The following is a 27273-nucleotide window of genomic DNA, read 5'->3' on the forward strand; positions in this document are numbered from 1 at the left end:
ATTCTCTTTATAACTTCAGATTTATTCTTGAATCATTTTTTAATATTATTACTTAAGCGAATTTTGGCGCGCTTTATCTCCACCAATCAGCGACCTGTGTGTGACACGTGGCGCCGGAATTCCCCGCGAGCTCCGGGGCTTTCCACTCTGATTGACAGCTGCTGTCTCCAAGACAACGACTGGCCGGTGCGTCAGGCTCGTGTTGGCGCGTGGCGTCCTCACTTCCGCTTATAGAGTTTGAATTTCAAAATTAAACTTCACTTCGAACAGAAGTAGTGGAGATGCATGTAGCAGAGGAATAACTGTCCTTTCTTCATCCCACAGGGATTCAGGTGAGAGTGGATAGGAAAGATCTGTGGGATAAAGGTCTGTTAGAGGCAGACATTATTATTCCCACAAAATTGATGATTCCTAATTATGTTTATCTTTCTGTTTTAGTCCTTTGATAAATTATCATAAAGAAAAGCTAAACTTTTAAACTATCACAGAAGTCACACATTTATTAAATTAATGATTAATTTAAAACAATGTTTTTGTCCACTTCAGAAAAAAAATATTTTAAATCCCACAAGTCTCCACTTGAATATTTGTATTATTTAAAGTATGATGTGAATTCTGATAAGTTAGCTTAGAGGAGAAATGTCGGGTAAAAATAATATTCTCAAGTGAAATTACAAAAAAAGTCTGCAGAGCCCGGATGTTTTGTTTTGAAAAGCCTCTTCCGGATGCAGACTGTCTGCTCGTCGCTTCACGTCGTTTTGGAGTTTTGGAGATTTTCAGGGAAACAGACGGAGAGGAGCTCGTCTGCAGCCTGACCAGGTAAATAACTCCGTCTGTGTGGTCTTGTTGTGGGTCTTGTTGGTCTTTTGTGGACCTTATTGTGGGTCCTTTCGTGCTTGTTGTGAGTCTTTGTGGATCTTGTTGTATGTTTTGTTGTAGGTCTTGCTGTTGGTTCTGTCGGTCTTGTTATGGTTTCGTCGGTCTTGCAGTTGGTCTCAGGACTTGTTTAGCTCTTGTTTTGGGTCCCGTGAGTGTTGTTGCGCCTCCTGTAGGTCTTGTTGTGGATCTTGTGGGTCTCATGGTCTTGTCGCGGGTCTGTAAGTCTGTGGGTCCTGGTAGGTCTCGTTGGGATCTTGTAGGCTTGTTTGCAGGTCTCGTGATCTTGTTCAGCATGTTGTGCTTCATCTTGTGGGCTTTGCGGTCCTGTTGGTCTTGTAGTGGGTCTGGTCTGGTTGTTGGTCTGGTTGTGGGTCCTGTAGGTCTTGTTTTGAGTCTCAGGGTTTTGTTGTGCACTTTGGAGTTCTTCTTGTGCGCTCTGTAGTCTTGATGCGCCTCCTGTAGGGTTTGTTGTGGATTTTGTAGACCTGAATGTGGGTCAGATGTTTTTGTTGTGCCCCTTGTAGTTGTCTTGTGGGTCCTGTGGGTCTTGTTGGGGGTCCTGTGGGTCTTGCTGTGCCTCTTTGGGTCTTGTTGTGGTCCAGGTGTCCTTTGTCCTGTAAGCTCAGCTCGTTTCTCGATCTCAGGTCCTGTTTACACGACGATGTTTCCAGTGACAACACTTTCTGTGAAAATTTGTTTTTGTTTTAGAAAAGTTTTGTGTTTAAGCGACAACGTTTCACAAATGATGGCGAACGGCAGACACGCTGAAAACAACGTGATTTTAGCGTTCCCGGCCTCGACGTGGTGCTGTAGGTTGTTCTCAAAAGTTACATTTTCAGCAGCTCCTACCACCGTTGTCATGGAAACTCCCCCCTCCCCTAAATAAATAAATAAATAGATAAATAAATAAATAAATAAATAAAATTATGTCCATTTAAAAACTTCAAATGGAGCCTTGGAGTTTTTGAAACAACGTGATGAGACGAAGCTGTGATGACCTGCAGGAAATTCCCAGAAGGGGGAAGATCAGCCTCCTCCCCCTGCCGGTCCTGCTGCTGCTGACGACCTTCACCCTCGCCGTCCTCATCACCATCTCGTCATCTCGTCAGGACACTGAGTCATGGCTGGAGCGCTGAGGTACGTCCCCCACACTGCCGAGGAGCCGCGCACAAACCCAGAGTCCCTGATTAAATTCCTCTTCTACGGATCGGACAGGAAATGTTTCCTCTTTCGCCAACATAGAACATTTTTTAAACCTGCTTTCAAACCGGATCGGAGATTTTCGGAGATCTTCTGTCGTTTTGCCTCCTGACAACAGAACGAAAGTTGGGTATTCCCTTCAGGAAGCATGTATAGCGTTGAAGAGTCGAGGTCCTGAGACAGAACCCTGTGGAACTCCATGACTGACGCTGAGTCTGAGCCGAACGCAGTGGAACCTGGCAGATGAGGTGCTGAGAGTAATGCACTGCAAAAGTAACATAGTTACACTGATTTATTACTGAAGCCTGTCGGTCACATTGTTGCCATGGTAACAGCGAGCCGGAGGGGTTTCCAGGACACTGCGTAGGATGAGGGACTTTAATAATGGATTCCTGTTGTTCCTGTTTCTAATAAACCTCAACAACAAGACGAGCACAGCAGAATAGAGGGACCAGCGCCACGAGAAACGAGTGTGTGTTCATTGTTTATTTCCCTCAGAAGTGTTTCAGCTTTTTACTCTTCTCCAGTAAGAAACTATTAACTCTGGACTCTCCTCGTGCTTCGGACTTGTTCGTCATGGAATCATAACGCTCACTTGATCCGCTCTGCTGCTGTTCTGCACTTCATATGCTTTCTAAAATGTAAGCCATGTTGCTGCAGATTTTACACAAAAAAAACAAATGTTAATAAGTCATCCAGCTGTTCGAAAAGAAAGAAGCTGATGAAGCTGGCAAGTGATCAATGTTTAGAGTTTTAAAAAGTTTTGCATGTTACCGTGTCAGGTCTAAAAAGTGCACATCTCGGAGAATCATTTGCTCTTTTCTCAGTTTTGATCATCACTCAGCCTGAGCAGTTTTATTCAAATTGTACACACTTCAACTTGGAAATAGTTTGAAGTGGCTGCAGATGTTATCTCAGCTCATGTTACTAATCTAGTTTTGACGATCAGGTGATTGTATACAGAATGCTGGTTCCGGCAACTCATCCAGAGGTTTGTGAAGATAATTATTTTCAGGGACCTCCTGCTGAGTTTATAATCCGCTGCAAAAAAACTGCAGTTCATCGATTTCTGTGGGTTTTTTGTGAAAGGAAGCGAAAAATTCTGCAACAGTATTGCAATGTATTAGCATTTAGAGACCTTAATATTGTAATGTAACTAAATATGTTCAAGTGATGCTAATTAATATGTAACATATTACATTTTGGAAGTAACTTCCTGATGCTGCTGATGAATGAGACTGAAACCAGTTTAGTGGTGTAAATCCAGATGATCTGTTTCAGTCTCTGTAGTCGAACGTTCTGATCAATAGTATCAAACGCAGCACGGAGATCTAACAGAGACCAGAACAGAGACCAGACCTCTGAGGCCTTGAGAAGATCAGCAGTCTTTACTGCTCAGAGTTAAAGGGAAACTCCACAGAGCTGTGACTTTTTGTCTGCTTGCTGTAGTGCTGAACAGAAACCTGGGCTGGTTCAGCTGTTCTGCTGAGGAGGAATAATCTGCAATTCAAATTTTGAATAATCTAACATATGAACTCTCCGGGCAGCAGGAAACACTTCTGATGGAGTTTGACTCCGTTTCTCCTCTGGTTTTGCTGCTGACTTCTTTAATGTTGGGAGCTGGCGGTTGGTTTGATTTGATCTTCTTTACCTTCTAGTGAAGTGAGGCTGCTGCAGCGTCTACTGAGCAGCGCTAATGCTAATGCTAACAGCTGGTTTCCATCTGAACCCTGGATGGAGCTGAGATCAGATGCATGTCGATGGATCGTTTCCTTCGGTTTGGTCACAGCGTCGTCTGACTTACATCTCCTCAGCTTCTTCTGAGCTGCTGTAAATCTGGGAAATGATCGAGCGTCGGAGGGTTCTGGGGGAAATCAGTGTCTGTTCCACAAACGAGAACACAATTAGAATAATGACTGGGTTTATTCCCCTTCTGCCACCTATGTCTGATGATGAACCAGAAGCAGTGCTGAGGCGACGCTGAACGCCGCCACGGCGGTCAAGTCACCCACTGAAATGACTTGAGCTGAGTTCTCGACTCAGCTGGAGGGAAAGTCTGAAAACTCAGAGCAAAACTGGAGTCTGGAGCTGGAGAACAAAACACGGCGACAGACTGGCCCTTCGTGTTTTCCAGGGGAGTGTATGAGCTTCTGCAGTCTGATTGGCTGCTGCCTCTACTGGTTGTTTTTTCGTTTTGCTCTTTATTTCATGTTGGAATTTGATTTAATCCAGAACTGTTTTTCTACACTTGACTTAAATTGTGAAATTAGTCTGAAGGGTTTTCTTTTTTCCTTTTTCAAAACTCGCCTGCCTCTTTAACTCCAGCGCTTGCGTCATCTAGCTCCCTCCCACCCTGCTGCTGGGGATTCTGGGGGATTTCCTCAGCGCACCGCTTCCAGGAAGTGACTGAAAGCAGTGGGTGGGGGCTTAAAGAGAAAGCAGGTCGAGAGAGAAAGAAGTTCAGCGCTTTGAACACACACACACACACACAGAATGTGATTCTGTGTTTGTGTACATGTTTTGTCTGCTTGTGAGTGTGTGTGTTACCGACTCCTGTCTGTGTTTGCAGGATGAGTGAGACTCAGCTCATCAATATATACGACAGCGAGGTGAGTCTTCTCCTTTTCTGACTTCACTTTTTTTAAATTTTATGAAACTGAAATGAAGAGAAACAGTGTTTATGGTTTTTAAGCTTTCCTTTGCAGTTTTTGATAACTTTTTTCCTTTGCATTTCTTCTACTTTTTCCTGGAATAACAAAGCTGGTTTTCTTTTCACGTGCTCGTTCTTTGCTTCACTTCACTTAATTTATTTCAGCTTTCACCAGATTTGATTCATTTCTCGGTACAGAGATCTAAAACATGAGGATGCACAGATAGAAGTTGGATTAATACAACCGTATAGCCGTGTGTGTGTGTGTGTGTGTGTGTGTGTGTGTGTGTGTGTGTGTGAACACACACATATAAACAGGGTGAATGTTTCCAGATGCAGATAAAGCTTGAATGGAAAACTGAATATTTAGCTGAACGTTGAATAGATGTGATGTAGGTTGAGTAGATGGATAACTATAGTCTCCTCCTCCTCCTCTTCCTCCTCCTCCTCCTCCTCCTCCTCTTCACCTTTCAGCTGCAGCTGAATTTGATGCCGTATGATTACATCCCTCCTGTGGACATCAAGACGGAGCCCTACATACCCGAGACAGGTAGCACATGCTAACAAACACTCAGCTGTGGGTGAGCTGCAGCTGTCTGAGATCCGAGACACTGAACCGCCGCTTCTGGACGTTTACGTGAACTCACCAGTAGGGCTGAACGATATGGGCAAAATTTCATATCTCGATATCCAGGCCAGATATCTCGATATCGATACGATATGTTACAATGGATTCAGTGAAAGTTGAGCATTTTTCAGAAAAATAAAAACATCATAATACAAAAGGATGTAAAAAAAATGCAGTTTTATTTATGAGAACTCACTGCCACTACCACCAAACTGGTTTGTGCTTGTTGTTTTGCTTCCTCTCCGCCGCCTGTAGCACATGTGAGTGTGCGTCTCCGTCTCCCTCCTGCCCCTCCCTCTGATGTCTCTCATTGGCTGCCATCAGCTGTCAACCAGTAAAGGAGGTTTGTGGTTGGCTGGCCTTACCTGTACACGGGCAAGCTTACATGCAGGGCAAGCAGGGGAAATCTTGATATCGTTGATTTTGAGAAACTAATGTCCTGAATGTTCATATCCCGATATCGATATGATAACGATATATCGTTCAGCCCTACTCACCAGGTTAGGGTTGTAAAAGGAACCTGAGGGAACGTTGTGCTGTTTTTGTGTTGCAGCTCACGGGCCGTACGTTCAGATCATCGAGGAGCCCAAACAGGTGAGGACCTCACTGACTGAAGGTGTTCCTCAGGGATCAACACGAGGCCCGCTGATCCTCTGTCACATTCAGCTTCACATCAGGTGTGTGTGTGTGTGTGTGTTTCAGAGGGGCTTTCGTTTCCGTTATGAGTGTGAGGGTCCGTCGCACGGCGGGCTCCCAGGGGCCTCCAGTGAGAAGAATCGGAGAACCTACCCAACGGTGAAGGTGTGCAGCAAAAACAACAGATTTCACAATATGCTCAATGACAACGTGCTCTGTGTTTAACTCATCGGAGGGAGCTACTGGGGCCAAAGGTCATGCTCATGTACCCACAGTGGCAATTTAAAAAAAATGTGGCGTCATCCAGGATTTAATCAGTTTAGAAATAGATGTAATGGCGTCAGTGAGTCACCGTCCTTCAGCTGCAGCAGTGGAAAGAACAGGGGCCCGAAGGTCGAGCCCTGTGGAACTCCACACGACAGGACAGTGGAGGACAACTCATGACTGAAACCTTTTTTTTTACCTCTGTGCCTCAGATTAACAACTACGTGGGCCACGCCCGGGTGGAGGTCCAGCTGGTGACCCACACCGACCCCCCGAGGGTCCACGCACACAGCCTGGTGGGACGCAACTGCACCGACAACGGGACCTGCACCCTGGACATCGGTCCCAACGACCTCACTGCCTCGTGAGTGTCCAGCACACACACACACACACGCATGCAGAGAGACACACATAAAGGCACACGTGCACACTTTTGCAGTGAAAACAAAGAATATTTGTGTTGCAGATTCAGTAATTTGGGGATTCTTCACGTCACTAAGAAAGGAGTCGTAGAGGTTTTAACTCGAAGGCTGAGAGCTGAGTGGAAGAGACAGAAAGGAGCACACCTGAACCTCACAGGTAAACTCACCTGAACCTCACACACCTGAACCTCACAGGTGAATAGGACGTGAGTTGAGGGTTTACGTTGCTGCCGTCCTGCAGATGCAGAGGACAGCTCCATCCAGAAGGAGGCCAAGGAGCTGGGGAAGGTGATGGACCTGAACATAGTCAGGCTCAAGTTCACCGCCTACCTGCAGGACAGCAATGGAGCCTTCACCAGAGCGCTGAAACCCGTCGTGTCCAACCCCATCTACGACAGCAGTGAGTCCACTGTGAAGGGAGGCTCGGTTTGACACCCGTCCGTTCTCCCAGGTCACCAGATAACTAGCTGTTGGCGTCTTTTCTCCAGAGTCCCCGAACGCCTCCAACCTGAAGATCTCTCGGATCGATAAGACGTTCGGCTCGGTGCTCGGAGGAGACGAGATCTTCCTGCTTTGTGACAAAGTTCAGAAAGGTGAGGACGGAGCGGTCCTGCAGGGAATGGACGATCTGTTTGTCAGATGTCCCATCATGCCTCTGTTCTACCCTGCAGATGACATTGAGATCCGTTTCTACGAAGAGGACGACGAAGCATGCTGGGAGGCGTTCGGGGACTTCTCGCCCACAGACGTCCACAAGCAGGTCTCTGGTTGGCTCCGGGGTCCGCGGATCCCGCTCAGTGAGACTCGCAGCCGCTGAGAGTTAATAAAGTGGCTCCTCCCCCTTCGTCTGTCCTCAGTACGCCATCGTCTTCAAGACGCCGCCCTATCACTGCACCGAGATCGAGCGGCCCGTCACCGTCTTCCTGCAGCTGAGGAGGAAGAAGGCCGGAGACAGCAGCGACCCCAAACAGTTCACCTACATTCCCCAGGTCCAAGGTGAGACACACACACACACACACACACACACACACACACACACACACACACACACACACACACACACACTCTGTCGGTGGTTCCTTCCTTCACGTCCTTCTCATCCGTTGTCTTTCAGACAAAGAGGAGGTGCTGAGGAAGAAGCAGAAGCCACTGCCTCACTATGAGCCGAGGAGCGGAGGATGGGGAGGAGCAGGAGCTGGGGGCTTAGGAGGAGGAGCTGGAGGAGGAGGAGGTGAGGAGCAGGGGGAGGAGCAGGGGTTGGAGGAGCAGGGGAGGAGCCGGGGGGTTTGGAGGAGCAGGGGGAGGAGCTAGTGGTTAGGATATCTGGATCTGTGTTTGTTTTTAATTTTTCTGCTCCTTCAGGGTTTCAGTTCCAGCAAATGAACGGGGGAGGAGGAGCCGGAGGAGGAACCGGAGTGTTTTTCAACACAGACTTCACAAACTTTGGCGGCGGGGGCGGGGCTGTGCTGTCAAGCTCCGCCTCTCAGCAGAACGACGGACCGCCGGGGGGACGGACTGGCTCGGCCATGCAGCAGCAGCTAGTTCGGATCGGTGAGAATCCAGAGACCGAAGCTGGTCTGATTCGTGTTTCTGACTCCAGGTGTCCTCTCACGCCGTCTCCGTCTCCGTCTCTGTCTGCAGCCTCCACCCTCAGCAGCAGAGCCTCGCAGACCGCCCGGCACACCGCCGCCGCCCTGCTGCAGTACTGCAGCACCGGGGACGCCCGCGTCCTCCTGGCTGTCCAGAGACACCTGTGCAGCATCCAGGATGCCAATGGAGACACGTGAGTCCAGGTCTCGGTCAGCAGCGCGGCGTCGGACCCGCTCATCGCCGTGACAACGCCGTGGTTTGTTTTTCCAGACCACTGCACCTCGCCATCATCCACCAGCAGACCGCCGTCATCCAGCAGCTCATCCACACACTGCTCAGCAGCCGGCAGCACGGCGTGCTCAACACCAGGAACCAGCTGCAGCAGGTAACCGGCTTAACTAGTCCTGTCAACACCAGCAACCAGCTGCAGCAGGTAACCGGCTTAACTAGTCCTGTCAACACCAGCAACCAGCTGCAGCTGGTAACCGGCTTAACTAGTCCTGTCAACACCAGCAACCAGCTGCAGCTGGTAACCGGCTTAACTAGTCCTGTCAACACCAGCAACCGGCTGCAGCTGGTAACCGGCTTAACTAGTCCTGTCAACACCAGGAACCAGCTGCAGCAGGTAACCGGCTTAACTAGTCCTGTCAACACCAGCAACCAGCTGCAGCAGGTAACCGGCTTAACTAGTCCTGTCAACACCAGCTGCAGCAGATAAATAGCTAGACTAGTCCTGTCAACAACTAGTTAAACTAGGGTGACACTGACTCCTCCCCCTTCCACTGACTCCTCCCCCTCCAGACTCCTCTTCACCTGGCGGTGATCACGCGACAGATGAAGGTGGTGGAGATTCTGATGCGGGCGGGGGCCGACCCCACCGTCCCAGACAAAGATGGCCGCAGCGTCCTCCACCTGGCGGCGGCGGCCGGCGACCACACGATGCTCCGCCTCCTGCTGGCTCACCTGGGCGAACGCCACGCCCACCTGGTCAACACGTCCGACTTCCACGGTGAGACTGTCTCTCAGGCAGACGTCTGTCAGGCAGGTGAGACGCTGAGACAAACTGACCGGTGGTCTCGCTGGCAGGCCTCCATCCTCTGCACCTCGCCGTGAGGAGGGACGGCGAGCGCTGCCTCCGCCTGCTGGTGGAGGGCGGGGCCAAAGTAAACGCACCTGAACAGAAGAGTGGAAACACCGCCCTCCACTTGGCCGTCAGAGAAAACCTCTTCAAGGTGGCCTGCACGCTGATCACAGAGGTGAGGCCCGGGGGGCGGAGCTTCAGGGTAGGGGGCGGAGCCTCAGAACAATGGAAACAATGGAGGGACGTGGCTTCAGGCAACCAGTGGTTGCCTGTTAGATGACAAAGGGGTGGAGTTATGTTTGAACAGACAGGCAAGGGTGGCGTTACGTGGTAAATGTGGGCGGGGCTTCATTTAGCAGGGGTGTGTTTTGTTTGCAGCTGAAAGCTGAAGTGAACGCCTGCACCTTCAGTGGAAACACCCCCCTGCACCTGGCAGCCAGTCTGGGATCCCCCACCCTCTGCTCCATGCTTATTGCTGCAGGTGAGACACACACACACACACACACAACACACACACACACACGCACACACCACACATCCACAGGTGAGTAACTGCGCTCTGGTCCTCAGGTGCAGACAAAAACATGGAGAACGACGAGCCGCTCTTCTTCAGCTCCTCCTCAGATGAGGAGCAGGACGAGAGAGACGCCACCCCCCCACCGGTCTCCTCTCGGAAGAGACCCGCCAGAGGCCACACCCCCCTCGAGCTCGCCAAGTGTCAGAAGGTAACAGACCAGGAGGGGAAAACCTCTAACACCATGACAGCAGCTCCTGAGGGAGATTACTCTATTAACTTTTTTTTTTCCACGTACCCCACTTCCCCCCCACCCTCCCCATCTTCCTCATCTTCCTCATCTTCCTCATACCCCCCCACCCCACCTCAAGGTGAGGAATCTGCTGACCTGCAGTCCAAAGTCGAGTCACAGCAGCAAAAAGATCAAAGCCAGCGACGACCAGGGTTAGAAACACACACACACACACACACACACACACACGCACACACCCTTGCACGCGGAGCGGGTGGAACCTTTCTGCTCTTTGCTTGAACCTTTTTCATAGTTAGAGCTTTAGAAGAGCCCAGTTAGAGCCCAGAAGAACTTTGTCACGTCCCATGAGCACTTGCTGCAGGTGAACCAATCAGAAGCCTCCGTTCAGTCCAGGTGGAAAGGTTCTCTGCAGAGGGTGAAGGTGATGTTCTGTTGCCTCCTAGTGGCCAACAGGAGGAAGAACACCACCAGAGGCACAGAGAAGAGCAGAGAACATCTTGATGTGAAATCTGACTGTGTGTGTGTGTGTGTGTGTGTGTGTGTGTGTGTGTACGCAGAAGGCAGCGGCTCAGTTCTGGATGAAGACACCCTCTCTCGGCTGCTGGAGCTTCTCAGTGTGGAGAAAGTCTCCTGGAAGAAACTGGCGGACAAACTGGGGATGATGACTCTGACACACCTGTACGAGGAGAGCCCCGCCCCCTGTGAGCACCTGCTGCACCACTACCAGGTAACACGACTACCACACAACACCATGTGTCAGCGCCACAAACACTGAACTGCAGGCAACATAATCTGGTGTGTTTTTCCATGTTTGATTGTGACTGTGTGTGTGTGTGTGTGTGTGTAGCTGGGTCGAGGTCCTATTGAAGGTTTGGTCGAAGCTCTTCAGTCTCTCGGTCTAACAGAAGGAGTCCGATTACTGCGGAACACACAGCTGAGTGACGACAAACACAACACAGGTAACACACACACACACACACACACACACACACACACACACACACACACACACATACAATAGCACCAAGAAGTGTACCTTTACCGTCAAACAGCAGACTCACCTGGTTTGTATCTTTCTGTCCAATCAGAGGTCACGGTGGACAGCGGCTTTGGCAGCCAACCAATGGAAGAGGAGGAGGAGCGGCCGGTAGCCAATCAGTGAGGAGCGTTCAGTCAGGGGGCCTGAAGGGGGTGTCGGTGTATAAGCAAGCAGAAGCATGGTGGACATCTGGCAGGACTGGAGATACCTGAAAGAAGAGTTTTAGTAATAAACCAAGTGAGACGCTACTTCTGTTCCTCATTTCGTTTTGTTTTCGGTCCCTTTTCAATTAATTTATATTTTACTTTGTTTTGAATGATTTTTGTTTCTTTAAAAGACTTTGAGTTTCTTGAGTATCTGCAGTTTGAAATGCATTGAGTATGGACAATGGATCAAAGCGGAGTCAACTTTTCACTCAACAGTTTATTCCTCTGTAAAAACAGCACGAGTCCTCTGAGGTCACGTGACCACACCAATAAAGATTGTACATGTGATGAAAACAATAAAAAAAACAATCAAGCGAAATGGATGTGTCGTGTACATAATTTACTTCAGGAAAATAACAGTGGGAGAAAGATGCTCTGTAATCCGGATGTTAGAGGAGGAAGATGCTCTATAATGGATGGATGTTGACTGAAGTTACATCAGCAGAGGGAGGGAGATGCTGTATGACCCGGTATAGCCCGGTCCGACCTGGTCCGGCCCGGTACAGCTCGGTATGGCCCGGTATCATCAGGTTGGAGGTGTTTTTGTTGCTGGGAAGATTCGCGCGCTGCCTCATCTTCCCGCAGCCTCGCCCTCGCTATTAAATTCTTTCTCAGCCAATCAGAAAAATCCTTCGCGGCGTCACTTGGCAGACGCACAGGCCTCCAGCCAATCAGGCCGTGAGGATCGGGAACGGACGCAGGGAGCAGAGGCAGACCGAGTGACAGCGTCTGAGTCCCGGGGAGGAATATCACGGAGCCTCCGTGGAGGAAAATCCTGCAACGCGGACAAGATGCCGAATAAAACCAAGAAGGAGAAGGTGAGTTGCGGGCTGCGGCGCCGCGGCGAGTCGGCCTGCTGTCAGGCGGAGAGGGAGACTTCAGCCCGCAGACTGGATGGAGCTGCTCCCTGCTAGCGGAGCGGCTAGCGGAGTGCCCAGGCCCCGCTAACGGCTCGCTGCGGAGCTGTGGGCGGCTTGTTCAGGCGTCCTTCCACGCGCGTGTCCGCTCCGCGAGCTGCCCGGGCGCCCCTCTCCTCTGGACCCTCACTGCACGCTCCCGGCTCTGTGCTTCTCCGGGTGACGGGGCTTCTGTCGGTCCGGGAGAAGCCCCGTAGCTAGCTGCGGTGAGCAGCAGCTGGGAGCTCCGGGACGAACCGCCGCCTGTGCCCCTGAATTATTCATCCCCCTCCGGAGAGCCGCCCCGCGGGCCCCGGAGAGCCGCTGCTCGGGTTCTGGAGCCGCTGCATCCGGCGGTGACTCACCCAGTCCTCATTAAACATAACGGCGGTGACGCGAAGCGGCGGCCGTTAGCCGAGCCGGGCGGAGGGAGCGGACAGCCGGCTGCACGGCTGCAGGACGTCCCGGGGAAATCCAACGCATCCGAAGCAGAGGGTCGCGGGTTCGAGCCCCGCTCTGTGAACACAGGGTTTCAGGTTCGAGCCCTGCTGAGCGTGCAGACCATCGTTGGTTCGAACCCTACTGTGCCCCTTCTTCATGGTCTGTCTGTTTCAAACTAAAGTAGAATAACATCATAATACCTATAAATCTTGAATGAGGAGACCTAAAATCAGCTCTAGAAGCGAGGAGATCGAACCCTGTTGGACACAGAGTTGACTCTTCTCATGCTCTATTCTTGATGAGAACCAGACCGATCAGTCTGGTGGTCTTCATGACGTCTAGGTCGACGTCCCTGCTGATGGACACGTCGTGGTCCTCATAAGTTCCACCTGGCTAAAGCTCCATGGTACTGTGTCTCATCACCCGGAACCACATGAAGTCCTCAGCAGGGCCTGGGAGGAAACCGGGCGACTCTCTGTGGAAGTGACGACTCTGGTGAAGTGGCCGAGCCGTGTGACTGGCCTGTCGCGGCGTCGGGTCCTGGTCCTGTGGTTGTGTAGATTCGTGGTTTTTGGTCGTTCTCCAAATGTTCTCGTGAGTTCCTGTTTCTTTCAGAGAGCAGATGAGTTGTTTGGTTTTCAACACAAGTTCCGCTTTGCTGCCGTCTGTCCCTGAGAACCTAAAAACACGAATACACACACACACACACACACACACCTCAGGAACAGAAGAGCATGCACGTCTGAGACGCTCTGCAGACCCCTGGGAGAGGTTTTTCAGGTGTTTTGCTGTCTTGGTTTTATTGTTCCAATAATGACAAATTTTCCAACAATTAATCTTTTGACTGAACACACTGCATTTGAAACTGATTGGTGATTGATGATTGGTGGGCGTGTCCTGTCAATGACTGTGTAACTATCCTCCCTGACTGGAAACACATCTGTTTGAGTTCATACTGGACCACTGTGGCCGCTCGCTCACAAACTTTCTGTTATGACTGAAACAGTTCCACAAACGTATTTCTGAAAACATTTGAGGCGAAAAATAAGTTGTGTAGTTGCTGAATCTGCCCTTGTTTTGGTTCCACTCCAGCTAGTTTAGAAGTTTTATCCAAGTTTTGTGATGCGTGGGATCATTTGCACGATGAGCTGAGGAAGTCAACGATGCCGACTCTTCCTACGGACCCGACTGACTCCACACAGTCACACAGCAACAGGTTCCTCCATCACCTCCAACATTCGGCCCTGAGAACATCTGTGAGGAGAGCGTGCTCAGACGGGCCGCCTCGGCAGGATTAACGCTGCGATTGTGTTAGCGTGTTATTGTGCTGACTCGTGTTGATCCTCTTCCTGCAGGAATCGACCAAATCTGCCAAAAGCAGCACGAAGAACAACAACAGCAGCAAAGATGGACCTTCGGAGAACTCAGAGGAGGTCGGGGGCCACACACACACACACACACACACACACACACACACACACACACACACACACACACAGTTTTTTCCAAGTGTAGTCTGGCCTCATGATGTTATAACCACCATCGGCCAATCCATGCAGCTGTATGGCATGTAGGGAGATAAAGGTGTTGAGGTCCAAGATTTTTGTCCTGAAAGTTTGTGTGTGTGTGCGTGTGCGTGTGCGTGTGCTCAGTCCCAGCAGCAGCAGAGTGGCAGTAAGCGTCCCAGTAACAGCACGCCGCCTCCCACTCAGCTCAACAAGATCAAATACTCTGGCGGTCCTCAGCTGGTGAAGAAGGAGCGGCGCCAGAGTTCATCTCGCTTCAGCCTGACCAAGAACAGAGAGCTGCAGAAGCTCCCAGCGCTCAAAGGTGCCCTGAACACCACCTGTAACACACCTGTAACACACCTGTAACACACCTGTAACACACCTGTAACACTCCTGTAACACTCCTGTAACACTCCTGTAAACACACCTGAACCAGAATCAAACTAGCTTCGGTTCCAGTCATGTGGACGCTTGTGCCCCCCCTCCCCCGCAGATGCGCCCCCGGTGGACCGGGAGGAGCTGTTTGTGCAGAAGCTGCGGCAGTGCTGCGTGCTGTTTGACTTTGTGAGCGACCCGCTCAGCGACCTGAAGTACAAGGAGGTGAAGAGGGCGGGGCTTAACGAGATGGTGGAGTACATCACGCACAACAGCGACGTGGTGACGGAGTCCATCTACCCCGAGGCCGTCGTCATGGTGAGCAGCCGCCGGCCGCCGCCCGGCCGCGGCTAGCTAGCGCCGCTCATCGCCTCTTTGCGTCTGTCGCTCCAGTTCTCCGTCAACCTGTTCCGGACCCTTCCTCCGTCCTCCAACCCCACCGGAGCCGAGTTCGACCCCGAGGAGGACGAGCCCACGCTGGAGGCGGCCTGGCCACACCTGCAGGTCGCCGACGGCCCCGCACAGCACCGTCTCCATGCTGATCCACCGCGCCGCCCCTGCACTGTCTGACTGGACTCTGTCTGTGTCCTCAGCTGGTCTACGAGTTCTTCCTCCGCTTCCTGGAGTCTCCCGACTTCCAGCCAAACGTCGCCAAAAAGTACATCGACCAAAAGTTTGTTCTGTCGGTAAGGACCCCCCCTCACTGGAGGACCGTGCTGGGTGGGGTCACAGGGGCATGTTGGGGCCGCGACTCTGACGGGGGGGTTTGTGTTTCAGCTTCTGGAGCTGTTCGACAGTGAAGACCCCAGAGAGAGGGACTTCCTGAAGACCATCCTCCACCGGATCTACGGCAAGTTCCTGGGGCTGAGAGCCTACATCCGGCGCCAGATCAACAACATCTTCTACAGGTCAGAGCCACGGCTGACCCCTTTCCGCCAGAACGAGCCGGGGACCCGTTCAGTGGTCCGTCGATTTAGTTCTCACACCTCCTAAGAACCGTTGATTAAAACATCACTCCGTCACTGCACACATAGCCGTTTATCCAAAAACACTCGCTCCATACGAAAACCACTCAGCCACGATGGAGGAGCTCGTCATCCGGTCCAGCAAAGCGTTGGCGCCTGCCTGACCGCTATGCTTAGGAGGTGAAAACACAGAGAACTGGTGCAAAGTGGGGCTCCGGCTCCAAACGAGCACTGGACCTGGCTGGGTGGGAGAACAGTCAGAACCTCGGTCCGGTCTCGGAGCCTCTGGTGGAGGTCTGTCTGCTGCAGTGTGTGTTTGCTCTGCAGGTTTATCTATGAGACAGAGCATCACAACGGGATTGCTGAGCTGCTGGAGATCCTGGGAAGGTAACATGTCGACACACACACGTACGTGCACACAGGCGTGCACGCCCTCTGACCCGTCTCTGCTCCTCAGCATCATCAACGGCTTCGCTCTGCCCCTCAAAGAAGAACACAAGATGTTTCTGATCAGAGTTTTACTGCCGCTGCACAAAGTCAAGTCTCTGAGCGTCTACCACCCCCAGGTCAGTGGTCCGCCCCGGACTCCTCCGTCCCCTCAGTGTCCCGGTCCAAAAGCCAGGAGCTTTTAAAACCCCAGTTCTGAAGCTCTGTGCTCTTCCAGCTGGCGTACTGCGTGGTCCAGTTCCTGGAGAAGGACAGCAGCCTGACGGAGCCGGTGAGAACCACGGCGGAGACAACCTTCCTGTTGCCACTGCAGTGCTGGCTTCAGTGCGCTGACCTCTGACCTCTGCAGGTGATCATGGGCCTGCTGAAGTTCTGGCCCAAGACTCACAGCCCGAAGGAGGTGATGTTCCTGAACGAGCTGGAGGAGATCCTGGACGTCATCGAGCCGTCCGAGTTCGTCAAAGTCCAGGAGCCGCTCTTCAGGCAGCTCGCCAAGTGTGTGTCCAGCCCGCACTTCCAGGTGGGCCTGACGCCTGACCCCTGACCCCTGACCTGACTCCAGACCACAGTCTGTGGTGGTGGTGGTGATGATGATGATGGTGAAGATGAAGATGCGCTGTGGTTCCAGGTTGCAGAGCGCGCCCTGTACTACTGGAACAACGAGTACATCATGAGTCTGATCAGCGACAACGCAGCCAAGATCCTCCCCATCATGTTCCCCGCGCTCTACAAGAACTCCAAGAGCCACTGGAACAAGTGAGGCACACACACACACACACACACACACAGCGTGAGGACAGGCGGGACGCCGCGCCCCGTAACTCAACCTTGCAGTGCTCAGTGTGTCCTCGCATTATTACATTATTATAAACACAGTTTACAGACCACCAACCTGCAGGCTGGCTTTAACCCCCCCCCCCCCCCCCCCCCCCTCCTCCCCCCTCCTCCTCCCCCCTCCTCCTCCTCAGGACCATCCATGGGCTGATCTACAACGCCCTGAAGCTCTTCATGGAGATGAATCAGAAGCTGTTTGACGACTGCACGCAGCAGTATAAGGCCGAGAAACAGAAGTAACACACACACGCACACACACACACACACACACACACACACACACACACACACACACACACACACACACACACACACACTGCACTCTGACGCTCGGCGCATCCGACCCGGTTACTGACAAACGAACCCGTGTGTGTGTGTGTGTGTGTGTGTGTGTGTGTGTGTGTGTGTGTGTGTGTGTGTGTGTGTGTGTGTGTGTGTGTGTGTGTGTGTGTGTGTGTGTGTGTGTGCATGCGTGCGTGTGTAGAGAGAAGTACAAGCTGAAGGAGAGGGAGGAGATCTGGCATAAGATCGAGGATTTGGCCCGTCAGAACCCACAGGTACACGCTACGTTTCCATGGCAACACCGTCTCCTCTTCATCCCTGGAGAAAAAAGAAAAATCATCTCTGGCGTCCGTCTGACTCTCCCCGTTTGTTTTCAGAGTAACAAGCTCCACCCACTTCGCCCTGGACTCCACCCACAGGAAGAGGTCAGTCCTGCTCACACGCTGGTCACATGGCTGTAACTTGTCTGTGGTGCTGACGTGTGTGTGTGTGTGTGCGTGTGCGTGTGCGTGTGCGTGTGTGTGTGTGTGTGTGTGTGTGTGTGTGTGTGTGTGTGTGTGTGTGTGTGTGCGTGTGTGTGCGTGTGTGTGTGTGTAGTACATGCTGTACAGTGACAGCTCAGTGGCCGTTTACTCGATGGAAACCGAAACTCCGACAGCTGAAGATATCCAACTGCTGAAGAAGACAGTAGAGAGCGAGGCCTCCCAGGTATACACACACACACACACACACACACACACACACACACACACACACAGAAAGCCAAAGCAGCCAATTGTCATTCTAAGAGAAGCGATCTTTTAGAGGAATCTGCTGTTTTGTTCTGAACGATAAGATGTGTGTGTGTGTGTGTGTGTGTGTGTGTGTCCCTCAGGGGCTGAAGGACCTGAAAAAGGAGAAGGCTCTGGTGAGGAAGAAGTCGGAGCTGCCGCAGGACGTCTACACCATCAAAGCCCTGGAGGCTCACAAGAGAGCTGAGGAGTACCTGACAGCCAATCAGGAGGCGCTCTGACCGGAGGGGGGCGGTCCGTCCCCAGCCTGACTGCGACCCCGTCCTGTCCGAGTCTCCGGGCCGGAGCCGACGCTGCGTCCACCACACGTAGGACACTGTAGAAGCTCGTCTGTCCTCGTGCGTCTCCACTGTGATTGGACATCTGCTTCATGTCACTCGCGTCCGCCTGCAGCGCCGTCACACCACACACTGCCCAGCCTCTCCAGCACAGGCCCCGCCCCCATCCAGGCCACGCCCCCTCACCTGTGGGGTGACATCTGAATGTTCTGGTGAATTTGAAGCACCTCATCGTGATCTCATACGTCTCCGCACAGGAGAAATGTCCCCCAGTCCCAAGACGTGGGACGTCCCCACTGCACGTGAACGCACCACGGCTGAGGTCACAAATCAAGCCTGGAGCCCCGCCGTCCGGAGGCCCGACCAATCAGCTGTAGGGCTGGGTACCGTTTAACGGAACCTCAGTGGTACTGACCGAAAAACTTCAGCATATACTGGTACCGAACACGAGACGCGCGTACGGGGATCAGTTTCGGTTCTTAAAGCGGCTGCGCGTCAATAAACATGCGCGGAAACGATGGTTCAGTTCTTCTCTTTTACTGAAAAAATGATGCATCGCATCATTGAACATGTCACCACGTCTTACCGGCTCACACTCTTTTTCTAACAACATGCAGAGAGAGCCTGCAGCGCCCTTCTTCTTCTGTGGTGTCTGTGTAAAATAAGGTTGAACATGCAAACAGCACACCTAGTGGCGTGAAGTGCAAATGCAGTCATGATGCCGTCGCGTGTGCGCCGTGAAGGCAGGTACCGAAAAAAGTACCGTTCAGGAACCGGTACCGTACGAGAGGTATCGAAAAAGTACTTGTATCTGAAAAATATCTAACGGTACCCAGCTCTAGTCGGCTGTCGGCCTGGGTCTGTTGCTGAAGTAGTAGAGGTCGATGTGTTTGTCCAATCAGACGGCAGCTTCTCCCTCGTTTAGTGATTCACAGCAGTGAATTCTCCGTCCCGCTCCGTCCCCCTCTGTCCTCACGGCTGCCATCTGATTGGTCGGCTGGTTGTCTTCATCCACTTTCTTTGGTTATTGTTTTTTTTGTTCGTTTGTTTTTCCAACGTGGATTATGTAGCGCCAAACCCAAGGTCGTCTCACACCAACAGTTCCACATGAGCAGGAGTCGCAGGACTGGACCCCTGGTTCAGGTCAGGGTGGAGAGAGACTCCTGGGGCCTGTTGCACGAAACCGGAGGGACCCGGGTACGCATGCCTGGTGGAGGAGGGGTAAATCACTCACTGTAACAAAGCTTGTGAAATACACAGCACACGTATGTGAATCACGCTTCTTTTTGGAATTTAGGCCCATTCCTTAGAACATGTTCTCCAACATTGGGTGCTCATCTGTGAGCCGTTAATATTATTGGGAATAATAAGATATAAAATAAAAAAAAATAAATAGATGAAAAATAAGTATGAAAAAATTCTACAGAAGTATGAAGAGGTTTTAGAATCAGAGGCGACTGGCGCGGTCCGGCCTCACTGCCTCCAGACGGACGGTGAATCTGTGATTCTGTGATCGGTCTGTTTAACGAAGCGTGAAGCTGATCCAGGATCGGTTTCATTGAGCTTCACGAATCCGTGCGTCCTGATCCTCGCCTGAACCCTCTGGATTTGGATTGGATGAGCCTGAATCCGCCATTAATCCTGGATGAATGAATCCTGCTTTTGTGCGACAGGCCCCTGGTTTGGACTCTGGTGAATCATGACCGTTTTTTTTTTATAACTGTTTTTTTTTTAACATTCATAAACTGGAAGCCTTGAAAAGCATGTTTTGGGAAAAGTTTCACGAAATCAGAACAAATCATTGAAATGTCTTTCTTGTCAGCTTCGTGATTGTTTCGTTTGATTTTCATCTCAACAATTTTTCCTTGTTTCTTTGATGTTGGCCACGCCCCCTACCATGCAGGAAACGCCCCTCAGCTGTTTTTTTTTTCCCGCCACTGGTACATTGTGTTGTGAAAACAGATGGCTATTGGAATGGTGATTAAGCCCCGCCCCCAGAGGTCGCTGGTGCTTTGGTTTTCCGGCGACGGACGGACGAGCCGAGACAAAGCGAGAACACTGCTTCATCCTGTAAATAGAGTTTATTCAGGTCGAGAGCCACCAAGTCCAAACGTCCGATTTTGTAAAAATGTTCATGTACAGAGAAAAAAAATAAAAGTACAAGAGAAATTTCTGCAGCATCTGATCCTCTCTCTCTCACACACACACATTCCCTTTTGTACTGAACGGGACCGTTCAGTACAAAAGGGAATGTGTGTGTGTGTGTGTGTGTGTGCGCGCGCCCATCAGAGTACAGAGGATGGAGACATATTGCAGGTTTCTAGACGTCACATGGTTGGAGCTGTCTCTTTGTCCCTTCGTCTGTCCCTCTGTCTTTCTGTCCCTGTTCCTTCCTGCAGGTCAGTAAACTAACTATACCCACCCTGCCGGTGGGGAAGAGTCCCAAATGTGTGGCCCAAAGCAGAACTCGTGCAGGCGGGAAGCCTTTACAGAGAGACTTTATTAGATGACAAAACAAACGATCAATTCATGTGGAGAGTAAACAATGTTCTTCCTCCGCCTGTCGACGAACTCGCACGGGCGGGAATCTTCTGAAGCGTGGGAAACTTTCTAAGCCACATGATCATTCACGCGTTCTCGCAACACTTGAATTTCGCAGGAAGTCTGGTTGGTCCACGTCCACACAGGTGAGAAGTCCAGTCCAAGCGGAGCACGTTGGTCCACGAGAGAAATACCACTTCAATCATTTGTGGTGCAGAATTTTCATCAGGCGTGTCTAATTTGGTGACGCGTAACTGTAATTTTTCTTGATCCTCAGACACAGTAGCTTAGCTCAGCACACAGGGGTGTCAAACATGGGTCCCGTGGTCCGAAATGGGCCCGCGGGATGGGTGAATCCGGCCCACATTCAGGGTGTTGGACGAGTCAGCAGACGGATGTTTGGTATGTGAAGGGGTCGTGGTGAGTTCAGGGTCATAAACGGTGAGTTCAAGTCCCGGTTAGCTTGCGGCGGTGCCTTCAGGGGACGTTGGAGCGGCGCGGCAGGCGCAGCGCCGCCGCGCTCTGCCGGCTCTCCAGCGTGTGCTGCACCATGTCCTTCCACTGGTCGTCGGAGATCTCCCGCGCCCACGGCGGCACGCCGAGAGACGGCAGCGCTACCGCCGCCATCGTCCTCTTCACCAGCTCCACGTGATCTACGGAAGGGGGGAGAAAGAGGTTGCCGTGACGACCGCCGCTGAGCACGCCGCCGGCACCCAGACGTGATGTTGCAGCGTTTCGCCTGGTAGGACTCACCTGCGTCCATCGGAATGGACGCCCGACTCTGCTGAGCCGCTGCCACTTCGGAGTCGTCCTCGTCGTCGCTGTCTGGGGGCGGAGCTTCAGGGAGGTGCAGCCCCATCACCTGGCAGACGCAGACAGGTGAGAGACAGGCAGGCGGGGCAGGTGAAGTCATCCGTACTGGGGCGGATCTCACCTCTATCCTGTGTTGCACCTCCTGCAGCGCCTCGGCGTGCGACGGCTCCTCCTGCTGCTCCTCACTGGGCTCCTGGTTCAGAGGCTGGTAGTAGTAACCTCCACTGTTCACCTCCTCCTCTTCCTCCTCCTCCTCCTCTTCCTCTCCATCCACCTCCATGCCTCCGCCGTTCTCCCCCTCCTCCCCCCCAGGCCACGCGACGCCTCCTGCTGGCAGCATCCCTCCCTCCGCGGGACGCTCCTCCTCCCCCAGCTCGTCCTCGGAGCTTGGCAAGACTCTCTCCGGTCCCATCGCAGAGCTCCACACTTCCATCCAAGGAGGGGCAATACTGAGGGGCAGAAACACTGTGAGGGGCAAGACAGAGGGGGCAGAAACACCGTGAGGGGCAAGACAGAGGGACAGATATACTCGAAGTGACTCAGTTCCCATTAAATGCAGAAATACTAAACATTTTATTGTGAATTTCTGTTTCGTAGTAATTGCACTTCACGAACAGCACCACGGTACTGCAGCTCCCACTAGTTATCCGGAGATAACACAACCGAACCTGACTGGCGCCGATTCAAAACAAGTCCCGGACCGGGGGCTCGTTTCCAGTTCTGACTGACATCCGGGTACCTGACTGTGAGGAGGACGAAGAGCAGCTGCCAGCCGCTCGTTTCTGTGTGTGTGTGTGTGTGTGTGTGTGTGTGTGCGCGCGCGCGCGTCAGAGTAACCCACCTGCCACAGGTGAGCTGTCTTGCCCGTCCCCCGTCCCTCACCTGTCCGTCTCCCCGCGCGGAGCTGCTGCTGCAGTTAGCCCTGAGCCGCTGTTAGCTGCAGATGCTGCCCGCACACTTCCGCGTACGTCACGGGACAGTGACGTCACCACGCAAATTCTTCAGAATAAAACACAAATAAACAATGTGTGCGCTTGTGAGTGAGAGTGTGCGTGGAGGAGAGAGACACGCTCAATACTGACTCATTTCATCAAAAATATTTTGGTATTCATCGAGATGTGTATTTGTTTCCGCAAACAGTAACTTAAATAAATAAATTGAGCTTTTTGTTTCCATGGTAACAGGAATCAAAAGAATAAAAGAGGCACGGCCGGAAATGACGCGAGACCTTTAAAGATCGTCTAATAGCAAGAAGGAGGCTCCAGCAGGAATATCTGAGACATCAAACTAACAACAACAAAGAAAAGTTTTATATTTATAGGACAGTACACAGTTATTACTGACATCACCACTCATTACCATTGCTAGTTATTTGAGCTTCTCATGGTATTTATTAATCACAATGGTATGCTTTACATTAAATAAAATAATCAACAAAAAAGGTTGGTTTTCAGCAGTGAGATTTGGTCTGAAAACCGTCAGAAACGACCTCCTTGTGTCGTATATGTTTTACGCATTAGGTTTGTTAGACAAACCACGTGCACAAAAAGGAAGCTGTTTTTCGGGATTATTGGTGAAATGACAGTTTGCTGTCGGGGTTTCGCGGGGAGTGAGCACTCTGTCCTCGCTCCTCTCTCTGTGTCTCGTAGTAACGGTCACCTGCAGAAACACACCGGGGCTCGCGGCGCTGCACCGACTGACGGACGGAGCTGCAGCTGGCTGCAGGACACCGACCCTCCCCCGCCGCCGCTCCCCGCCTCTCCGCCGCTGATCCTGGATCGATTGGTCCTGCCGATGTCCGCCGCGGCGGGTCGGAACCGGCGCGTGGCCTGCGGCCAATGATGACGTCAGCGGTCCCGAGCCTCCTCCCCGCGTGAGCCCATCCATCATCGATCAGGTAATCGGTTTAACCTAAAGTCAGGATGACGTCACTGGTCAGTGGTTGGCTCAGGTGTGCTGTTATGTCTGACCCCTGAGCACTGATCTGAAAAGGAGCCTGATCACATCAGATCAGGTTCCACAGCTCACCTGGACCACAGGTACCGTCCCGGACCAGCAGTGCCTGCGTCTACCAGCAGAGGGCAGAGCTTTCATAAAGCTGCAGCTGTTTGCCTGCAGGTGTTCCAGGATGCTGCCGGCCTCCATCCAGATCACAGGTGAGCTGCTGTCTGCGGCAGAGGTCCAGGACATCTGTGAGAGCCTGAAGGAGGACAGCGTCCGGCTGCTGTCCGTCCGCGGCTGCCAGCTGTCCGACCGGGACTTCAGCCGTATCTGTCGCAGCGTGGCAGAGTCTCGCTCGCTTGCCCAGCTCAACCTTAACCTGGGTGTGGTCTCCGGAATCAGCCGCACGCGACACCTGGCGGACGCCCTGAAGGCCAACCGCTCCCTGCAGACCCTGTTGTGAGTAAACGCTCGAATGCTGACCTCTGAGCAGCCGCTGCTGTCAGCTGATGAGTTGTTCTGACGTTGTACCTGTCCTCCAGCCTCCATGGCAGTCCCCTTATGGACGCGGGTCTGGTGACCCTGAACGCCGCGCTGACCACCCATCCGACGCTGGTCTGCCTGGACCTGGGAGACTGCATGCTGGGAGATGAGGCTCTAGGCCTGATCTGTGGGATGCTACCGCCAGATGGAGCCAAGTCAGGTAAGGGCCTCCAATGTGTCACCTGAGGCTGTTTGAATAATTTATCCAGGTGTTGATCTGAAGGTGGGGCTTCCACCAAGGATGTCAGGTGTCAGAGGACTTGTTTTCGTTGAGACTCAGGTGACATGATGTCCCAGCCTCACCTGTGACCACCCACCCAAGATTCTGGAAGATCTTAAAGCCCTCAGTGTCTTCAACGCTGTTTTAAGTTTCTTCTCAGGCGGGCTTCTCCTCAGAGGGGACCCCTCTCCTCAGGTCAGTCCTGGTGAAGGTTTTTGTTGCTCGCAGGTCTGAGGGAGCTCACTCTGAGTGCTAACCCAGGAATCAGCTCCAAAGGCTGGGCTCGGCTCTCCATCGCCGTGGCCCACAGCTCACAGCTCCGAGTGCTCAACCTGGACTACAACCCACTCGGTAACCATGACAACACAATGACAATAACGATATGGCAACACGACGACAGTTCCGCAGAGTTCTGATGGTTTTGATGGTTCTCATGTTCTCCAGGTGATCAGATTGCAGGGATGCTAGCAGTTGCTGTTGCGTCCAGCAGGACTTTGGAGGTGTTGGACCTGGAAGGAACCGGATTGACGAATCAGTCTGCACAGGTGGGCAGTCACAGTCTGAATTTTCCAGAGAACTGTACAGTTACAGGATACACTACTGTGTCACTGCTGTGAGGTTTTAATGTCTTTAGTAGATTCAGGACATGTTGAAGAACATCAGGTTCTCGTGTTTCCTATCTAGAGAACCACTGAGGTAGTCTAGAGATTCTAGTTCTAGCCATGTGTGGACACCTGTTTCAGGTTACAGTTTGATTCCTGACTTGGACTATTCCCAGATTGTATTTCTGTCTCTGTCCTGAGGAACTTGAAGAACCACTTGAAATTGGAGTGCTGCTCTCGTTCTTAGGTCTGGTTCTAATTCCAATTTCCTGAGATTGTAATTGTGGTTTTACAGATTCTGTATTTGTAGTTTCAGGTCATCCTGACAAGGAAGTTCTGGTTCTTGATCTAGGTTTTCTTTTGACCTGTTCAGATTTTGATTCTGGTCTTTCTTTCCCTGCTACTCCTGGTTATGTCCTGGTTCTGATTCTAGTCTGTGGATCTGTCCTCAGGTGTTCCTGGACATGGTCGAGAACTACCCCACCAGCCTGAAGGTCCTGGTTTTGACGGAGAATGATGTTACTCCGGAGCTGCAGCAACAGATCTGTGACCTGCTGTCTGAGGGGGAGGAGGACGAAGATCGGGAGGCCCCTCCCCTCATGCTCCCAGGCCCCGCCTCGAGCAGCGCGCTGCAGCCAATCAGAGACAAGTACCAACCAATCAGAGACAAGTACCAACCAATCAGAGACAAGTACCAGCCCCTCACCTGGCTTCCCCACAGCAGTAAGGGCTGAACACTGCCTCTGTCCCCGTCCTCACCCCACCTTCGTCCCCACACCCACCCCCGTCCTCACCCCCACCCTCCTGTCCCTGTAGACCTGGTACAGTCTGGTCCTGTCCCTGTAGACTCGGGGAACCCAGTACATCCTTGCCCTGTCCCTCTAGACCCGGTGGACCCGGTACAGTACAGTCCTGTCCCTGTAGGTCCAGTGGACCTGGTACAGTCTGGTCTTGTCCATGTAGACCCGATGGACCTGGTGCAGTCCGGTCCCGTCCTGTGTGGTGTTTAGGTGTCCTGGGTGACAGTAGGAGGTCTGTGTTGTGTGTAGTTGTGGACTCAGTGCGTCTGCAGTTCATATTTAATCCGTATTATTGGACCGCCCGGTTCTTCCTCAGTGGTTCTTCGGAGGTTCCAAGGGGACAGAACCTGAGCTAACACGTGCTGCACATTGTTGTGAACTTACACACAGGGTGTTAATCTATTTAATCTGCTTTCTTTGGTAATAAGACGTCTTCTTGTATCTGTAGAAAGTGACCACAGGATGTTCCTCCTCTCGCAATCTATTTACTTTTCAAACTATCCACCATGAGAACTTCATCAGGTTTACGGTCGTTTGAAGGTGTCTAAAGTGCTTTAACAAGCTTCCCTTGAAGGGTGAAGAAAACGAGCTGAAACGTTTTGTGTTCTGCTGTCAATGAAACTGAACTCTCGTGCACAACTCCTCCCTGAATTCAGAGAAATCCAGTCAGGTGTCAGTTTTTATCCATCTCTTTAATGTCAGCTGGAGAGTTCTACCTCACCTACAGGGTACAGCCGGTTCCTGTTGGGTTCCTGGCTTTTCTGGGTTGCACGGAATGGGGGGGCGGGGGGTCAGAATGTAAAACATTTGCGACCCTCTTATCATGGTGACAGCTATTGAAACCAGTTTCACTTTTTTCAATCGTTCACGTCATGATCACAGCCAAAACTTCAATTTTCTCTCATTTTTCCTACAGTAAACACTCAGTTAGGCTGCCATAGCGAAAATGGTTTTCATTTGGTTCTACGCTCTGATTGGCTCCCGACGGACTCAATCTGATTGGTGTCTCTCTGACCCCACAGACCCCGCCCCCCAGATGGTGCTGCTGACGTCAGGTGTAGGTGAGAGCTTATTGGATGAGACTGAGATGTGACCCCTTCCCCTCACACACGCACTGACGTCACGTTTTCACTGTTCACCTGCATGGTCCACCCCACACAGGTGTGTGCGCCTGATGAATGTAGCTACGGCACTGCTGATTGGTTCTGCTGCTCTGATGTCACAATAAAACTGTTTACAGCTTCCTATGAAGCAAAGGCTCTGATTGGTCCTTCACAGTCACATGTTCACAATCAACCTGTACTGTGTTTCTCCTCCTTTACTTCAGAAAAAGTATCCGAGTAGCAACAGTACTCTCACTTAAAGTATTGAGTTTGCAGGGGAAGCATGAACAACGGAATCTACTTCATGTTCAATGTTTCTGTTCACTTTCCGTCTGTTTAAAGAACTTTAAAGAGGTTTTTTCACAGTAAGTGAAGTACTCAGGTACGTCCATGTTCTACGACAACCTTATCTGGTTCGTATCTTATCTTATCTAGGTTGTAAGGATGTTTTACAATATTTTGCCCCATTACAACCATAAATAGACTGGACTGGATTTTATGTGACAGATCAATACAACATGAAATGGAAGG

At 51.7% G+C, this 27273-nt stretch overlaps 4 protein-coding genes across 14 annotated transcripts; 3 read left to right on the plus strand and 1 right to left on the minus strand.

The window, feature by feature from the left end:
* The first annotated feature begins 752 nt into the window (after positions 1–752).
* nfkb2 (nuclear factor of kappa light polypeptide gene enhancer in B-cells 2 (p49/p100)) lies at positions 753–11680 on the plus strand. Of its 2 annotated transcripts, XM_030107519.1 has the most exons (24): positions 753–819; positions 1884–2016; positions 4649–4688; positions 5204–5279; positions 5911–5951; positions 6060–6158; positions 6470–6621; positions 6724–6836; positions 6921–7079; positions 7168–7272; positions 7351–7439; positions 7537–7675; positions 7794–7910; positions 8042–8230; positions 8321–8462; positions 8540–8654; positions 9071–9278; positions 9356–9525; positions 9729–9831; positions 9921–10075; positions 10236–10308; positions 10675–10844; positions 10965–11076; positions 11206–11680. In XM_030107519.1, exons 2-24 carry the CDS (start codon positions 2000–2002, stop codon positions 11277–11279), a joined length of 2658 nt encoding a protein of 885 aa, XP_029963379.1. In that variant the 5' UTR covers positions 753–819; positions 1884–1999; the 3' UTR covers positions 11280–11680. The 2 variants fall into 2 exon arrangements, with proteins under 2 accessions (XP_029963379.1, XP_029963380.1); XM_030107520.1 differs by lacking the exon at positions 1884–2016 and having other exon boundaries at positions 776–819; positions 7794–7911; positions 8040–8230.
* A 370-nt stretch (positions 11681–12050) lies between these two features.
* ppp2r5d (protein phosphatase 2, regulatory subunit B', delta) lies at positions 12051–18770 on the plus strand. The gene is made up of 17 exons (XM_030107526.1): positions 12051–12180; positions 14055–14132; positions 14352–14529; positions 14701–14900; positions 14976–15086; positions 15176–15268; positions 15360–15490; positions 15875–15934; positions 16005–16113; positions 16212–16265; positions 16344–16514; positions 16623–16750; positions 16963–17064; positions 17313–17385; positions 17488–17535; positions 17708–17818; positions 17985–18770. Exons 1-17 carry the CDS (start codon positions 12154–12156, stop codon positions 18120–18122), a joined length of 1812 nt encoding a protein of 603 aa, XP_029963386.1. The 5' UTR covers positions 12051–12153; the 3' UTR covers positions 18123–18770.
* On the plus strand, positions 12790–26890 carry lrrc73 (leucine rich repeat containing 73). Of its 6 annotated transcripts, XM_030107531.1 has the most exons (9): positions 23193–23430; positions 23473–23474; positions 23511–23572; positions 23652–23933; positions 24017–24177; positions 24466–24588; positions 24682–24782; positions 25292–25562; positions 26662–26890. In XM_030107531.1, the coding sequence occupies exons 4-9, from the start codon at positions 23662–23664 to the stop codon at positions 26730–26732; spliced, it is 999 nt and encodes a 332-aa protein (XP_029963391.1). In that variant the 5' UTR covers positions 23193–23430; positions 23473–23474; positions 23511–23572; positions 23652–23661; the 3' UTR covers positions 26733–26890. The 6 variants fall into 6 exon arrangements, with proteins under 6 accessions (XP_029963392.1, XP_029963391.1, XP_029963390.1 ...); XM_030107532.1 differs by lacking the exons at positions 23193–23430; positions 23473–23474; positions 23511–23572 and adding an exon at positions 12790–12794; XM_030107530.1 differs by having other exon boundaries at positions 23193–23572.
* mea1 (male-enhanced antigen 1) lies at positions 20662–22506 on the minus strand. Of its 5 annotated transcripts, none has more exons than XM_030107537.1 (4): positions 22375–22506; positions 21655–21998; positions 21474–21582; positions 20662–21373 (listed from the first exon to the last, which is right to left on the minus strand). In XM_030107537.1, exons 2-4 carry the CDS (start codon positions 21964–21966, stop codon positions 21198–21200), a joined length of 597 nt encoding a protein of 198 aa, XP_029963397.1. In that variant the 5' UTR covers positions 21967–21998; positions 22375–22506; the 3' UTR covers positions 20662–21197. The 5 variants fall into 5 exon arrangements, with proteins under 5 accessions (XP_029963397.1, XP_029963398.1, XP_029963399.1 ...); XM_030107538.1 differs by having other exon boundaries at positions 21655–21982; positions 22375–22495; XM_030107539.1 differs by having other exon boundaries at positions 21655–22002; positions 22403–22481.
* Positions 26891–27273: the final 383 nt, after the last annotated feature.

Source organism: Salarias fasciatus, chromosome 13 (genome assembly GCF_902148845.1).
Source record: "Salarias fasciatus chromosome 13, fSalaFa1.1, whole genome shotgun sequence".
In the NCBI taxonomy this organism is placed as follows: Eukaryota; Metazoa; Chordata; class Actinopteri; order Blenniiformes; family Blenniidae; genus Salarias; species Salarias fasciatus.

Excerpts from the sequence above, each read along its gene's own strand:
- ppp2r5d (XM_030107526.1), top strand. The coding sequence starts at position 12,154 with ATGCCGAATAAAACCAAGAAGGAGAAG. Across the intron at positions 17,065-17,312 it reads TATAAGGCCGAGAAACAGAA|AGAGAAGTACAAGCTGAAGG; the intron begins GTAACACACACA and ends GTGCGTGTGTAG. Across the intron at positions 17,536-17,707 it reads GACTCCACCCACAGGAAGAG|TACATGCTGTACAGTGACAG; the intron begins GTCAGTCCTGCT and ends GTGTGTGTGTAG.
- mea1 (XM_030107537.1), bottom strand. The coding sequence starts at position 21,966 with ATGGAAGTGTGGAGCTCTGCGATGGGACCGGAGAGAGTCTTGCCAAGC. Across the intron at positions 21,583-21,654 it reads AGGTGCAACACAGGATAGAG|GTGATGGGGCTGCACCTCCC; the intron begins GTGAGATCCGCC and ends TGCGTCTGCCAG. Across the intron at positions 21,374-21,473 it reads GTCCATTCCGATGGACGCAG|ATCACGTGGAGCTGGTGAAG; the intron begins GTGAGTCCTACC and ends CCCCTTCCGTAG.
- nfkb2 (XM_030107519.1), top strand. Across the intron at positions 6,837-6,920 it reads AGCACACCTGAACCTCACAG|ATGCAGAGGACAGCTCCATC; the intron begins GTAAACTCACCT and ends GCCGTCCTGCAG. Across the intron at positions 7,676-7,793 it reads CTACATTCCCCAGGTCCAAG|ACAAAGAGGAGGTGCTGAGG; the intron begins GTGAGACACACA and ends GTTGTCTTTCAG.
- lrrc73 (XM_030107532.1), top strand. The coding sequence starts at position 23,662 with ATGCTGCCGGCCTCCATCCAGATCACAGGTGAGCTGCTGTCTGCGGCA. Across the intron at positions 24,178-24,465 it reads GCCAGATGGAGCCAAGTCAG|GTCTGAGGGAGCTCACTCTG; the intron begins GTAAGGGCCTCC and ends TGTTGCTCGCAG. Across the intron at positions 24,589-24,681 it reads CCTGGACTACAACCCACTCG|GTGATCAGATTGCAGGGATG; the intron begins GTAACCATGACA and ends CATGTTCTCCAG.